General features: G+C 41.6%; 1 protein-coding gene across 6 annotated transcripts in view; it reads left to right on the top strand.

The window, feature by feature from the left end:
- Positions 1–14827, top strand: part of NRG1 (neuregulin 1) — a 432712-nt gene that overhangs the window by 184415 nt on the left and 233470 nt on the right. For all 6 annotated transcript variants that reach the window (XM_048291885.1, XM_048291881.1, XM_048291884.1 and 3 more), the window contains 2 exons: positions 5026–5203; positions 12005–12129. In XM_048291885.1, coding sequence (XP_048147842.1) covers positions 5026–5203; positions 12005–12129 — 303 coding nt within the window. The remainder of the gene's footprint in view (positions 1–5025; positions 5204–12004; positions 12130–14827) is intronic.

Below are 14827 nucleotides of genomic sequence, written 5' to 3'. Positions count from 1 at the left end.
TTTTCATTTTAACATCACTAGAATGGGTGATATTCTGTGGATCTTGGTTTTATGTGTACTTCAAGACAAATGTCAGGTTTGCATTTTCCTTTTGCTCTTCAGCAACAGACACAAGTATTCAAGTATCAAGACCCAGAGCTGAAATGTATCTGGCAGTATTTTCAAAAGAATTCATAAATTCCCATTAAGTAACTAAATGATTTGTTTGGTTTTTCAGTCCTTCAGCTTGTGTTCAGTTATTGTGGTATTTTGGAGAGCTGGTTGTTTGGGATTATCTCCTATCATTACCCACAGTGTTTTATCATGTAGGTAATCTGCACAGAGACTCAGCATGCTTGCAGGAAGTAGGCAGATTTTGAAAAGTGTTTAAAATTCAAATGTTGCCTGAGAGAATAATAGGAAGATTAAAACCAAGAGATGCAATGCAAATTTTTGTGGGTTTTATTTGTTTGTTTGTGGATTTTTGTTGTTGTTTGGCTTGGGGTTTTGTTTTATTTGTTTGGTTAGGGTTTTGGGGGCTTCGAGGGGAGGCTTTTTGTCTAAGTTGGAGCAGTATACATTTTAAAGTGTAGCTTACATATTCAGAAGACCTGGTCTGCTGATGATAAGCCTGACCTTGATTATAATCTCATATGCAAGGGGAGAAGGCTTTTGGAAATAATATAATTTGTCCTGCATTACTTCCCTGCCTTGAGCATTATGCAGAAAAAAAAAAAAAAAGGCAGTAAGTCTGAGGCCAAGGCAATGGGTGTTATTCTGGTGGCTTCTATTACCCCTCACCAAGCTGTTGGTCACAATTTTGTGCAGCAAACTCTGCACATGTGCCTACTGGTAAGCATGCCTAATAGATTCCTGTGCTCAGGCTCTCAAAAGGCTTTGCACCTTCCTAGGGAAAGAAGAGACAAGGAAATAAAAACAACCACTCATGGAATTTCAGCTGAGTGTGGTTGTGTGATAATATTTTGCAGGTTTCCTGTTTAATTTATTCAATGTGTTGAGCTTCCATGCAGATTAACTATACAATCAAATACTGAAAGTGAGGAGATTGATGTTCTTTGCCAAACTCACAAGTCCGGGGAGAAGAAGTTATCTGCAGTCATACATTATCAGTGAGTCTTTTGCAGAGAGAATATGGAAATGCGTGTTCCTTATCTGCAATGATATTATGCCGGCCAGCAGACATAAGTTTCTGAAAAAAATTGCTAACAAAATGACAGCTATTCAAGCCATCTTAATAAGGAAAGATCTAACACCTTGCTTGCTTTTGCCTGTTAAACCCTTCCAACCGTGTGAGGCTTTTGCTGACACTACGGGTCCACTGCTTTGTGTTCTCTCACTGTTACCACCCTTGTTGCTTTCTTAGAAAGTCTGTCAAAGCAGGGGAGGACCATGGGTCACAGAGAGACATCCTGACTGGGTAGTGTGAAAAGCCTGGGTGCCTTTCTGTGTGTCTAATTGACTCTTAAATATGAGGCCCTACCGCATTTTGGCACAAGGAATACAGATAAAGTAGATGCCCCACCACATCTTTCATTCAAGCAGCTCCTCTTTCAGGGTAGTTCCACACTCAGTTTATGCTTTTTCTCTTCAGGATTTGTCTGTTTTCTTTGCTCCCTGGCCCTTGTCATTCTGTGATGGATGGCATGTGTAAGGGCCCTGCTGCTGCCATACCAGAGCTGCTCATAACAGCACTGCCCAAAAAGTGACCTGTAGGAAATGCTGTGAGGCTCCCTTCCATTTTCATTTTGACCAAATCCTTGTGTCCCTGATGGCATTTCAACCTCCATCTACATGTAGGAAATGCAGAAAATGTTTTCCTTGCCCTTCCTGCCTCGTTCCTGCCTGCCTCAGACAGTGGGCAGAAGCCTCGCCAGCGGCAGGAGTGGTCCTGCGTGACAGGCACCGCAAGGAGAAGTGGAAAGGAGCCAAGCTGGCAGGAGATGCTGTGAGGACAAAGGGGGAAGGGGTAAAGCGGCAAGGGGAGGGCAGCGTCAGGGGGAGCCATGTCTAGTTATCATTATAACCATTTTTGTCTCTTCTAAAAGCATTTTTACCCTGCAGACAAGGTCCTGTCTTACCAGCACCGTAGAATTGGCACAGACTGTGATGAAAGTCAGTTACCTCTTGCAACAGTGGAAGCTGTAGCTGATCTTGATCCAAGTGCACAATGCTGTAGTTTTATCAGCACAAGCTTTCTCATATGCCTGGCAGGTCTGATTAACTTTTGCGAAACTGCGACTGAAAGGAAAGAAACGTAGTGTAAATGAAAAGAATAAAAAAAACCCAAAGAAACAATCTCCTTTCTGTCATGTCTGTGAACAGCTTTTACTGTGTTCCCTAGAGAGCCTGCATGCTTGGACAGCGAGTTACTGTGAATTAGTGAGGGTCACTGCCATTGATTAAATCCTCTTTTATGTTTCCCGGTAACTCCTGAATTATGGCAAGAGTTGAGCATATTAATTTAACACTTTTCTTTTTTTCACTGACAGCTCTGATGGAGGAAAAAATCTGCAAGTCATTTTGAGCAGATAATACTGAATTAAAATAAAAATCAGGAACAAAATGGCATCTCTCTTTTATTCCCAGTTTCACATTGCTATGTTGAAAGAACAACCAATAACTAGTTGAAGTCTTTAGCACAAAAATTTTCATCCTTGCAATTGTGGTTATGCTTTTAATTTATGCAAGATATGGACTAGGACTATAACAAGTGAAATATGGTAAAATAAGAAATACTGCCTTTGTATTTCAAACCTCTGCAGCTCATTTTCTTACATAGTGACAAAAGACTATAACCTTAACTCTTTAATGACAGAATGAAATGGTCAGCACAAGCCTCAGTAGTAAGGCTCTTACTTAATGCTAATTACTTTTGTTGGAATTTTTAAATATTATTATTTTTAAAAATATAATATTTATATTCAGACAATACTTATGTGTGTTCTTATATAAATTAATATATATATATACAAACACACACTTATAAAAGTGTATGTATTTAAACATATTGGTTTCAGGATGGTGTGTGGGCACTTGTTTTTCCAAAATCAAAAATTGTTTTCATAGCATTTTGAGAACACACTGAAATTTCCAAAATTATCCGGGGGAGTGGGAGAAAATGGAAACCAACATATGAAAAGATTTTCTGGTCATGAAATGCTGGGCCTTTACCTGATCCATCACAATGCCACCCTGACAGCTGTGCATGTACCCCACATGTACAACATCCATGGATGCCATTCCCAGAGAAGTCTCCCTCTCAGACATTTTGCTGATGTCTAGAACGCTTCCTTTCACAAACTTGTTGTCCACGCCAGCCGAGGAACACAGAAAAGGTTGTCACTTTCTTCTTAATCAGACACTTTTTAATTATGGAAGACTACTCTGTCCCTCTTCTGTCTTCTGCTGGTGTCGCAGCATCACTTCATTTGGTCACTCACTGCAGACCACATTTTCCCAACTACCACTGTTTATGCCGCTCAGGGCTCAATTTCCAGGGAATTAAGTGTTTCCCTGGGCTTTCCTGGGGTGAGGAAGGCTGCCTTACGTGTGGGACAGGCCATGCTGCTGCCTTCAACAGTCACACACTTACTGGGCATGTGCATATTTGTTCTTTATTCAGGCTTCTCATAATTATGGCTGTGATGGTGCTGCTTGTTTTTTGTCTTATTGGAATCATAATTAAGGGCAACTGATCAGCAAGTCCCCACAAACGCACGAGGAACATATACCAAAACATAATCAAGAGTGTCCAGTTTGTTAGGACATTTTCTTGCACAGGACTCTGTTGGAGACCTTTTGGTGTCTCTTTGGGTGCTCCTGGTCTGCATCTTATGGAGAATCATTTGACCAGGATGGCCATTTGTGTCCTTGGACAATATTACAACTGTTCAAGAAACAAAATGCCCTGCAGCTGGAGGTACTGCACAGCAATAGTGACTCCCTGGAGATTCAGGCAGGGCGCAGCTGAGCGAGGATGGACTTACAGGCTATCACCCATCAGCAGACCAGCTGCAGTACCCCATATTAGCCCTCCCTGTTTGTGTGGTAAAGGTGTTATCTTAAGCCTCAGGGGAAGCAAGGTCAAGTATAGGTGTTTTGCCTATACACTGGAGCACAGAAGTGGCTGGTTTACAGCTAGCACACGGGGTCAAATGAAGGGTAGCATCTCACAAAGGGACTGCATCTTCCTGTGAAGCCTGTGCTCAAAGACCAGGACTCATGTGTAATATTAGAGGTCTATAACTTAGAAAGCCTGAAATGGTTTGAGGTTCACACATACAAGAAACGTTATTGCTACAACACAGTAGAAATTGAGATGCATCAGCTGGAACCCTAAGTGTGTTGGCTGAGCCTTTTCAATGCAGTGTCCCCTTCTGGGTCCAAAATACCCTTAATTGATATTGATTCTGTTGATGGGCTTCCAAGCCTGTTGTCTTTTGCCTCAGGGAAAGGATATGGCCAAGCTGAGGTTTGAGGTAGGTGTATAATGTGGGTTATAATGTTTGGCTGTAGCAAAAGCCTTTCCCTGAGACGAGGGAGGCTGTAGAGCTTATATTTATGCTTTTAACTCTGTGTCAGATCAGTTGCACCTGGAGCCTTTGGGTAGCCCGTGACTCATAGCAATTGAAATTAGTAAAGCAGCAAGATACCCTCCCTTTGCCTTTCTGTGTTACCAACCAGAGGTGCCTGCCACGGTGTGCTGTCTTGTCCCTAGGTGCACACAATCAAATAATGTTGTTAGTGCTCCATGCTGTATTCAGAAGCAGCACTTTGGTTCTCGCTGCGGCTTGCAAGTTGTAAGACTGTCGTAGGAGAGCTCCAAAGGGTCAAAGTAGGCTGTCATTAAATGTGCCCTTATGCTTTAAGGACAGTACACATCCTTGTTTTTCATGGGGTTTTGCAGAAGCATTGTTAGTCTGGTTGGGGTTTTGCTCTCCATGACTTGCCTAGCTCAACTTGAGTAAGCGATGTTTTCCCTTTTGAGGATGGCCTAATCACCAGCACACTCTTTTATTTCTTTAGCGGTGCCCCTCAAATTGAAGGAAATGAAAAACCAAGAGGCTGCTGTGGGTCAGAAGCTAGTGCTAAGGTGTGAAACCACTTCAGAGTATCCTGCGCTCAGATTCAAATGGTTAAAGAATGGGAAGGAAATAACCAAAAAAAACAGACCGGAAAATATCAAGATCCCAAAAAAACAAAAGTAAGTACGAAGTAATATCTCTCAAGTGGGGCTTGGAGGGCTGGGAAGTGATGTTCACCAGAACACAAGCATTGAAGTTGTTAACTGGAGTAACACAAAGCTGAAAGCTGTGAGTCACAGAGGAAGAAAATTTAAGGAAACAGACACCAGTGTTTTTTTTCCTTAAAGTATGAATGAAGTGTGAGTGTGGTATAAAGATTTCATAATTAATTTTCCCTTTTCAATTTATATCTGTTTTCTGATAGCCAAAGGCTATGATTTTAACCAGTAAACCTTGGAGACAGGCCATTTTTAAACTGCTAACAAGAACAGAGGTACCTTATGTTTATTGTCTAAAATCAAAGAACACTTAAAATCATCAAAGGAGTACAGATTTTGAAATATTTTAGAGATTTGCTTTTCAAGCAGTTTAGTCCTTAAGAATGGCTGGATGCTGTCCTCATTAGCTCTGAATGTCTTATGCAAGCATGCAGTAGTCCTTTACCAGAGGCATTCCCGCACTTGCAGAACAAGGCACTGGTGTAGCAGATGTCAGATGAATAGCAAAGCATGCAAATCCTATCCTCCTGTCTGGTGGAAAGTGCCCCCTATATGTGACTGATGACCAGTGCCAAAAGATGGACTGGTGCCTTGTTTCTGCAGGGGAGAGTGCTTTTGCTGCATTGAGACGGAAGAAGGCTTTTACTGTTTGATCTCTAGTTTGTTGGCTAGGTTAAAAAGTTTTAATTGTCACCAGCTACGAAAATCTATTTGAACACAGTCCTTCAACTCTCACTTCTGCTCTCTGTAGGTAGGGCTGCTCTCTGCTGCACTATGGCATGCCTTCCCTTCATTCAAGACACAGAAGGTTTGGAATGGACTCTGCAAGAGATTTTTCTTTCCAAGGTGTTCAGTGCCCCCATACTTTGTGTCAGGGCTCACCTTGCTAGACAAAACAAGCCATAGTCAAATAGACATTTGACCTTTTAGAGTTATTCAGGTTAAAATTCAGAAATCCTGCCCTCCTTTGAAGTTTCTTGTACCCCAGCCTGGGGCACAAGGTGAAACATGGAGAGGGGCAGAGCAGCATCACCACAGCCCCCATGCCACAGTCACACAGATGTCAAGAAGGAACCTGTGATGTCTCCTTCCAGCATTTGCAAAATGGAGCTGTTCCAGGTGGCAGATAGCCTGGCAAATTGTCTGGACTCATTTGCAGAGCCATATGTCTCCGTCAGAGTTGTATTTTCAGTCTATTCTGTAAAGAAAATGTTCAGATCAGAGCCTAGCCTTCAGCTTTCCCAGCAACCCAGTGCTGCCTGTGAGCAGCAATCAGTATTTTCTCCACTTACATTTTGGCTGATGCTGATTGACCAAACTCACTGGGGCTAGGATTTCACTTTCTGGGGCTGGACTTTATCAGTTCAGCATTGAATCAGGAACTGCCTTTTGCCAGTTCACTTCTCTGTGGTTTTTTTGCCCCCAAAAAGGTTTGAGGAGCTGTCAGAAGGGAAACTGATTGCTATTGATTTGATATTGATGCATGTGGAGTGTGTGAGATTATTTTTGAGCTTGATGTGCCAAAAAGTGTTTAAAATTCTCCAAAAGATACATAATGAAAAAGACTAAAATTGTGCCTTTTTGTGGAAGATAGAAATAACCAAGTCATCTTCACTCACCGTAAGTGGACAGGGCACAGGCTTTGACCTGTATTTCACACATTTGTGCTTCCCCAGTCACAATGATACCACTCATTGCTGGAATTTCTCTCCTGTGTTTTGGAAATGTCAGTGTGGAATGGAGAAGCACTTCCAGTTAGAGACATGAAAGTCACTAGATGTAGAGTACAAAAGGGGGAAAGACAAGGGATGTCTGCTGACATCTGAAGGATTTTCTCTGCCTTCCTACTTTGACATTTTAATTTGGGGATGTGTCAGTGCTTTGCCATTTCTTCTTTTGCTATTCATGTGTACATCCAGGAGTGAGTAGAAATGAACAGCTTAAGAGAAAATGGATTTTATTTTGATGAAAAGTGGGACAGACACGAGTTGTAAAGCTAAAGAAGAGTGGGGAAAAATGCAGTGTAAATGAATGCATAAAAAGACATACACGTTTCAGTAAGCAAAGCCACATTAAAAAGATCCCATTGCAAATTAGAGGAGTATCAGATCAAGGAGTTTTTTCCCCACTTATATTCTGTGCGTTTTTTCATTATAGCCCACTGATAAATGTTTGTCTTGTTCACATGCTGCTGTATTGTTACAACAAGCATTTTAGTGTGAATTTTTTACTGTTACCAAGTGTGAGAAACATCAAGTATGAAGGTTAGAGTAGCTGATAAGCTGTCTGGGATTAATGTTTGTTTTAAAGTTCAAATGGCTACGTAAAAAGTAGGCTGTGTTTCTGAAGAACCATTAGCATGCAGAGTACCACAGCCTTATTGACATCTTCAATCCAAACACTTGAAAATAACATTTTCTAACATTTACCAAAACCTCACAAAGTTTATATCTAGTGCCCAATGGCCACTGACTTCTACCACGTAGTATTTTGCAAGAAATCACCCTTCATTGTGGGATGGCAGAATAAAACCTGTTTATTGTTGGAATAAAAATAAATGTTTCTTTCGTTCAGCTACATAGCCAGAGCTAAAGCTAAATAGTCTTAGGTTTTTAACAAACTGCAAAATATCTGGCAGTATGATGAAGCGTCTACCTCAGAAATTAAAAATGAAGACCTTAGCTTTATACCTGAAGTAGGCAAGGAAAAGATAATACATCAGCTTGGTGGTTCTGGGCACATTGGCCAGTGTGAATAGTACTGGATCAAAAGATTTGCCAAAGTGGAGCAGATGCTGTTTTCTTAGTGTTTTAAGAGTTCAGAAGCCCCTGTGGCAATGCAGGCTTCCTCAAAGCTTAGCCTTCCAAAGACTGCTTTGCCTGTCAAACAGTTTCACTCTTCTAAGCTCCCTAGGATGGTTTCAGGGTGGTTGATTCAGAGGATGCCGAGCCTCAGCATGTGATGGCCCCACCTGAACTACTGTGTCCATCTCTGGGGCCCCCAACACAAGAAAGACATGGGCATGTTGGAGTGAGTCCAGAGAAGAGCCATTAGGTTGATCATTGGGCTGGAGCACCCCTTCTATGAAGACAGGCTGAGAGAGTGGGGACTGTTCACCCTGGAGAGGAGAAGGCTTTGGGAAGACCTTACAGCACCTTTCAGTGCCTGAAGGGAGGGCTACAAGAAGGTTGGAGAAGGACTTTTTACAGGGGTGTGGAGTGACATGGCAAGGGGAATCTCCTTGAACTGAAGAAGGGTAGTTTTAGGTTAGGTATTAGAAAGACATTTTTTACTGTGAGTTTGGGGAGGCACTGACACCTGTAGCCCAGAAAGCTTGTGGATTCCCTATCCTTGGAAGTGTTCCAAGGCCAGGAAGGGTGAGGCTTTCTGAGTAACCAGGTCCAGTGAAAGATGCCCCTGTCCATGGAAAGTGGGTTGGAACTATTGATCTTTAAGGATCCTGCCAACGCAAACTACTCTGATTTTATACTTCTATGACAGTACAGCAGGTGAATCCACTAACTGGCTATATTCCTTCTCATTACACTGGAGAGTCAAGAGATACTGAATGACTTTACATTTTAATAAAAGACATTTAAAGCACTCATTCAAATTTGTCTGAGTAAGAGCGTGCAGTCAGTGAGTTTCTGCTGCTGATTGCTGATGATTGGTGAGGCCATCATTGGTTGATTTGTATGTCCAGGGTCTAAGCTATTTCTTTGTGACAGTAGAGATACAGAGAAAACAGACCCCAGACAAGGGTTTTTCACCTACCAGCTAACATTTCCCATGGAAAATGATAGCATATCATTTTCCTTCTCTGATTTCAAATGCAGGTGAGACCTGTACATTATTGGTTTGGACAGTGTGCTGTACAAGTCAGGTGCTCTTCATTACATGAAGAGAGACTCCCTTATCAGAGTTGGGGGTTTTTTGTGGCAGAGACAAGGTGTTTGCCACTTACAGCTGTTGGCTTTGGGTGCAGTAGTGCATGAGGAAACTGTGTGTGTAAGTGCCCTGTTCCTTGAGCTTCACCCAAGCTTAGCCTGGATATTTGCCTGCAGACAGGCAATTCTGGATGACAGATGGAGACTGGAAGCAAAATGAATTCAAGCAATCAGATAAGGTGGGCTGGGACTGCATTCTGCAGATGTGTTTCTTTACCCTTCATGTATGAATACAAGCTCAGCAGTGTCATAGTGGCAATGAGCTAAAGATTCAGCAGAAACAAATCTTACAGGGAGTGGCATTTTTTTTGGAGTAGCATGGTATAGTTTGAGAAAAAGACAAGCCTTTAAAAACAAAATCCCTTATCAGGGGCTCTAAGTGAGTACTGTTGGAGTACTGTATTGCTAGGAAACTGCTTCATTTACAGCCATTAATGAGTCATCTTCTGCTCTGACTCTTTTGAATTCTGTCCCAATACCTCTCAATGATATTTTTAAGGCTATAAATATTCATACTATTTCTCCTGCTCTCAGAGACAAAACTTCTTACAGGGTTTTTTTCTAAAACCAAGAGTAAATTTGCCTTCTTAGAAATGGATTTGTAAGAAATATTGTTGCTTCACCTATTGTAATGTAATAATAAAATCGTAAAAGGAAGACACAATTCCTTGCCTTTTCCCATATGTATCAAGTAAAACAAAAACAATAAAAATAAATGTGCAGGGCAGAGAGTTTCTTCACAAAGCCAAGCATGCCACAAAAGTAGTTTGCATCAATATTACTTAATATATGGAAAAGATTGCAGCAAATATCCATTGGGTGTCCGCATTAAAGTGATGTAGCTGCAGCTGTGCTTCCTTCCTTTTCACTGGGTTACAGTGAATTCTTAAAAACAGTAAGCCTCTTAAAAACTTTGGCTTTTGAAGCTTCCTAAGGCTACAGCTCCCTCTCCATCTAGACAAGTGTCTGCAAGTATGGCTGAGAGATAACCTGTTGCAATATAGGAAATACCACATGTCCACACAAGCTGTTAGGTGGTGTAGAACAATGCACGACATTCCTGGCCAGGCCCTCAACAGGCTGTTGCGAAGGCGGGCAGGCAAATTAAAAAGCAAACCACTTTTACTGTTGTATAAGCATAGCTGTTAGTCAGGTGTAAAATTTTCACACAAAGGTCCAGTAGCATTCAACTTTTGGACACCTCTGTCAGTGCCTCTACCACTTTTTTCTCATATATATTAATGGTTGCCACCAGCTAGAGTCTGTTCTTGTATGCTGTCTGAAGTGCAGCCCAGTAAATTAATTCAGCACTGGGAACTGGGCTCCTAATGTTTCCTGAGAAGGGAGCCCAAATACTCAGCTATTCATTTCTTTACCATTTGAGTAAACCTGAGTAAATTGCTAATCCTGGCTTGGCTGCTCCTCCCTCTTGCAAGCCCAGTGGCCTCAGAAAAGCAGTCCTCTTTCAGGACATGAGGGGAAACTCTTGTCATGCATGTTTCTGGGAGAGAGGGGTCCACCTAGCACACTGCTTTCATTCCATGAGGGCCACAGGGCTGACTCCTCAGCAGCAGGGCCTTCACATAGAGGCAGGGAAGGCTGAGCTGCCAATAAGCACATGTTTGGTACCAGATGGGATAGTGTCCTGTGATGGAGGTAGGGCTGGCTCACAAGGATGTGTTGAAAAATGACACTGAACATTTTGGTTGCTTCAGAAGCCCACACTGTTACAACAGACCAGTTTGTGGTCTGAACCAAGCCATGCTCACTGATTTGCAGAAGGGGTAACCAGTTGTGATTTCTGCACGGAGGGTTAGGAGACATGACAGTGACAGAGCAAAGCAACTCCCCAAGCATTGTTTAGCTCAGCAGTCATGACAATGACTATGAGCTTTTAGAGTGAGCAGCCACTGCCTCCTGGGGATCAGCCCTTCAAGTCGGGGTAGGCCAACTTAAGGAAGCCAGTGTTCATGCACTCTGAGCAACTATTCTGTAGATCAGGTTTTATGACAGGCAGAAACTTCCCCAGAGCACTTCTTTTAAGCAGTAACTGGGAAGAGCAGTAATGTGTGCATTTTCCCCAAGCTAGTCATTCTCTGCAGTCTAGATAATGGGATTATTGTCATCCTGTGTGTTGGGGACCCCATGAATGACACCAGAACATGTTCCTACAAAATTAATGGGTAGGCAGGAGTTCTGCATTTGAAAATCTAATCTTAAAACCTTGGAGACTGATTAAATTACATCTCTGAGCCAAGAACAAAATGTAGCTTCATGCAAATTGTGCTCCTGCCCATGAATTTTTGTTAGCACTGGTGAATGATTTACTGTTGGAGTTTCAGAGGCTGTTAAAGAGTGTGGTGTGTTCTAATCTCATGATTGTTTAGTCAGATGTTAGGAACTACAGTACTTATCCAGAACTTTACTGCTAGTAATGTGAACCTGTAGGGAAGAGTAATCTATTTTAATATTACACCCATCTCTGTGGCATCTGGACAGCCAACAATTTGGCTGAGAGATGATGGTTGTTGGACTGTTGTTTTTCAGATTTCCTTTAGGAGCAAAGACTTCTCTCATACAGAAAAGCATACGCAAGTACCTTCATTTGAGTTTGTGAATATATGCCTGTTTTCCAGCAGCCTGTAAGAGATATTTTTTAATCTCCTCTCTTCTTTCAAACTGGATAGTGTTGATCTATCAGTAAGAATGGAAGACAAGACTCTCTGTTGAAAGGGGTGGGGAAAAAAGTGCTTTAGTTGATGCAGTGACTGTTATTCCAGTACAGGATGTTTATATGTTTTTTCTGATTTCACAGGAAATACTCTGAGCTTCACATTTACAGAGCCACGTTGGCCGATGCTGGGGAATATGTATGCAGAGTGAGCAGCAAACTAGGAAATGACAGTACGAAAGCCAGTGTTATCATCACAGACACCAATGGTAAGGCTTGACTCATTATGTTACTGTCACATTCAGAAAGACCATGTGTTAAAGCTGCCAGCAGGACAAATTGCTTAGGAGCAGGACAGAGCTTGGCAAGTGAAGTGGAAGTGGAAGCACTGAAATCTATTACGTGTACTAAGAAAAGTAGTCGGGCCTGACTTGTTTATTATGTAGTTGAGATGCTCGATTTTCCTTACAGACAAATGGGATGTCTCCTACAGATCTCAGGACAGATCAGCATTTTCTATGTAACACCAAGTTTAGGGCACAGTCTAAACAGTCAAGATCAGAAGAAGATGAAGGGAAGGGAGTATTATTCTAATTCCTGTTATACACAGTGGGGGAAGTTGCATTTAACCTAAAGCATGTCATAGTCTGAACTGCTGAACGAGAACTTCTCACTTCAAGTAATATTTGTGCTGCTCTGGTTGCCACTGTTTTTACTCTCACATATATTGATAGGTTTTTATTTTGATTTCTAAAACAATAAGCACAAAGGCATGAATGTATCTGAAGACAAATTATTCAGAGGCTTAGGTGTGATTCAAACACTTTGATTCAGGTATTGTTATTTAAGGTTATTTCCTGAGGAGTAGAGCTTCTCATGAAACAGATAGCATTCAGACTTACTCAAAAGATTTACAGTTGTTATAGATTGCTGGTTTTGCAGGACTCTTAATTTACAGGGATGTAATGATGAAATTTTGTGTTTCCACTACACACAAATGTATTGCAGTACTATTTCTCCTTTGAAAAGGCAGTGGAGGCAGCAGTTCAGCTGAAATCTTGTTTTTCAAGTGTGGCTTTGACTAATTCAGTTCCCATAATTCAAACTCCAGTGTCCAGCCAGTTGTGAAGTACGAAACAAACATGCCCTCATTAGCAAACAAAACTGGAGTTCTCTGCATATCTTAGATGGGTTAAAGATGTTACAGCAGTGTGAATTTACCAGGCATGCTTTTCTGTTCCACATTGTGCTCTTAGATGGGAGTTAGGCATTTACATAAACAGAAAACAAATGTAGACCTTTTCCAGGGGGATTTGTCTTTGTCTATCTGCTGTTTTGTAATCACACAGCAATTGCTTGACTGTATTCACTTTGTGTATTTGCTATTCTATTTCATCAACTAAAGAATCTCAAGTGCTAGGATTTCATTCTAGCTGTATGGTATTATAATCATGAGCAGATGTCAGGAGACTGATATAAAAGATCAAGTGTTATTTACTGGAATGTTACTAAGAGGAAAAATGGGTAGGTGTTTCTGTGTAGTTTTGTCGACTCTCTTGGTTTCCATGAATACAAATTTTGGTTGCTCATTAGCCGCTTACATGGAAAGGTCCTATAATGTTTCCATAACTCAACTGTAGGCACTGTGCCTAGGCAGTGATAGAGATAAATGCAAAAAAAATGCTTGACCATTTATTATTACTTTCTCAGACAAGGAATGGTGTCATGGGAGTGCATGTGGGACCTCATTCCTGTGCTTCGTGACATGGATTTTTCAACTTCCTTTTGGGCTATGCTGAATGACTACAAAACGCTCCTGCTGCAGGGGGACAGGAGCTTGGTCTCAGCTGAAACTATTTGTGGGCAAGCCCTGTTACATGCATCTATAACATAAATGTTAAAATCTGTCTAATTGTATTATGAAATGTAATTTGTTTAAAATACAGCCATGCATGGAAACTCCCTTGAATGCAGGGCAACGTGAATCCAGTCTAAACTTGGCAGCTGGCTCTTGTCTGTAAAGATCTGAACTGGAAACTAAGTGATGTCTGCACTGGAACATCTCAGTGATATTTGATCATCTAGACTGAGGCATGGCAGCATTCATTGGTCGAATAAATCAATCATGCATATTTGGTTGCTATACATACATCTGAGCCTCCTCTGCTTACTGTTGCTTATAAATTACCAATAAAATTGTTCGTAATTTTCCTGCTAATGGTGGAATTTTCCACCTGGATTTGAGAAATAGCAGGGGCAACATCTGGTGACTTAAGACCAATAGATCCATACAGCCTCAAAGGGCAACATCTGCCTTGCAAACAGGGATAGACCCCCTGCAGGAGTGACCTCCTCACCCCTCCTTCCCCCACATTCCCTGACCTCTTCCCCTTGCTAGCTTAATGACAGATTTGGGATCCAAACTCGGTAATGAGCCCTGAAGGGCAGTCATTACTCGAGTCCTGTGTATCTGGGAGGTCCTGCAATATTCATAAGAAAGAAGTTTAAAATTAAAAGAAAAAACCAAAACAACAAACAAAAATCCAGCATATTTAACTCTTACTTGTTATTACCTGTTAATGGGCTTTTGGGGAAGCCCTTGGGGTCCAGAGTAGCCCAGGAGTCCCTGTAGAAAACTAAAGCATGGGTATCTGAGAAGGCTGAATCTCTCAAAGTGGGAAGAGAAGTTGCTTTCTTCCACCTCCAGCAGATAGGGTAACAGTGAGGTAAAGAAAAATGCACCAGAGGGCCTGACTTTCTTATGGTCATACTGGTCTGCTCTGCCACGTGAACCATAACTTAAATTATGACCTTCAGTTAAGTGACCTCACCTTGTCATGTTTATTATGTGTGCCCTGCTATCTGCACACTAGGTCTTCCTTTCCCTTTGTGCTGGGTACTTTAAGAGCGAGGGTAGATGAAGTAATGGCTTTTCTGGGAATGGGGTTATTTATTTCCACTGTAAGA

This window comes from Corvus hawaiiensis, chromosome Z, assembly GCF_020740725.1.
Source record: "Corvus hawaiiensis isolate bCorHaw1 chromosome Z, bCorHaw1.pri.cur, whole genome shotgun sequence".
NCBI classification, from domain to species: domain Eukaryota; kingdom Metazoa; phylum Chordata; class Aves; order Passeriformes; family Corvidae; genus Corvus; species Corvus hawaiiensis.
This window is presented reverse-complemented; position numbering and strand designations above follow the sequence as displayed.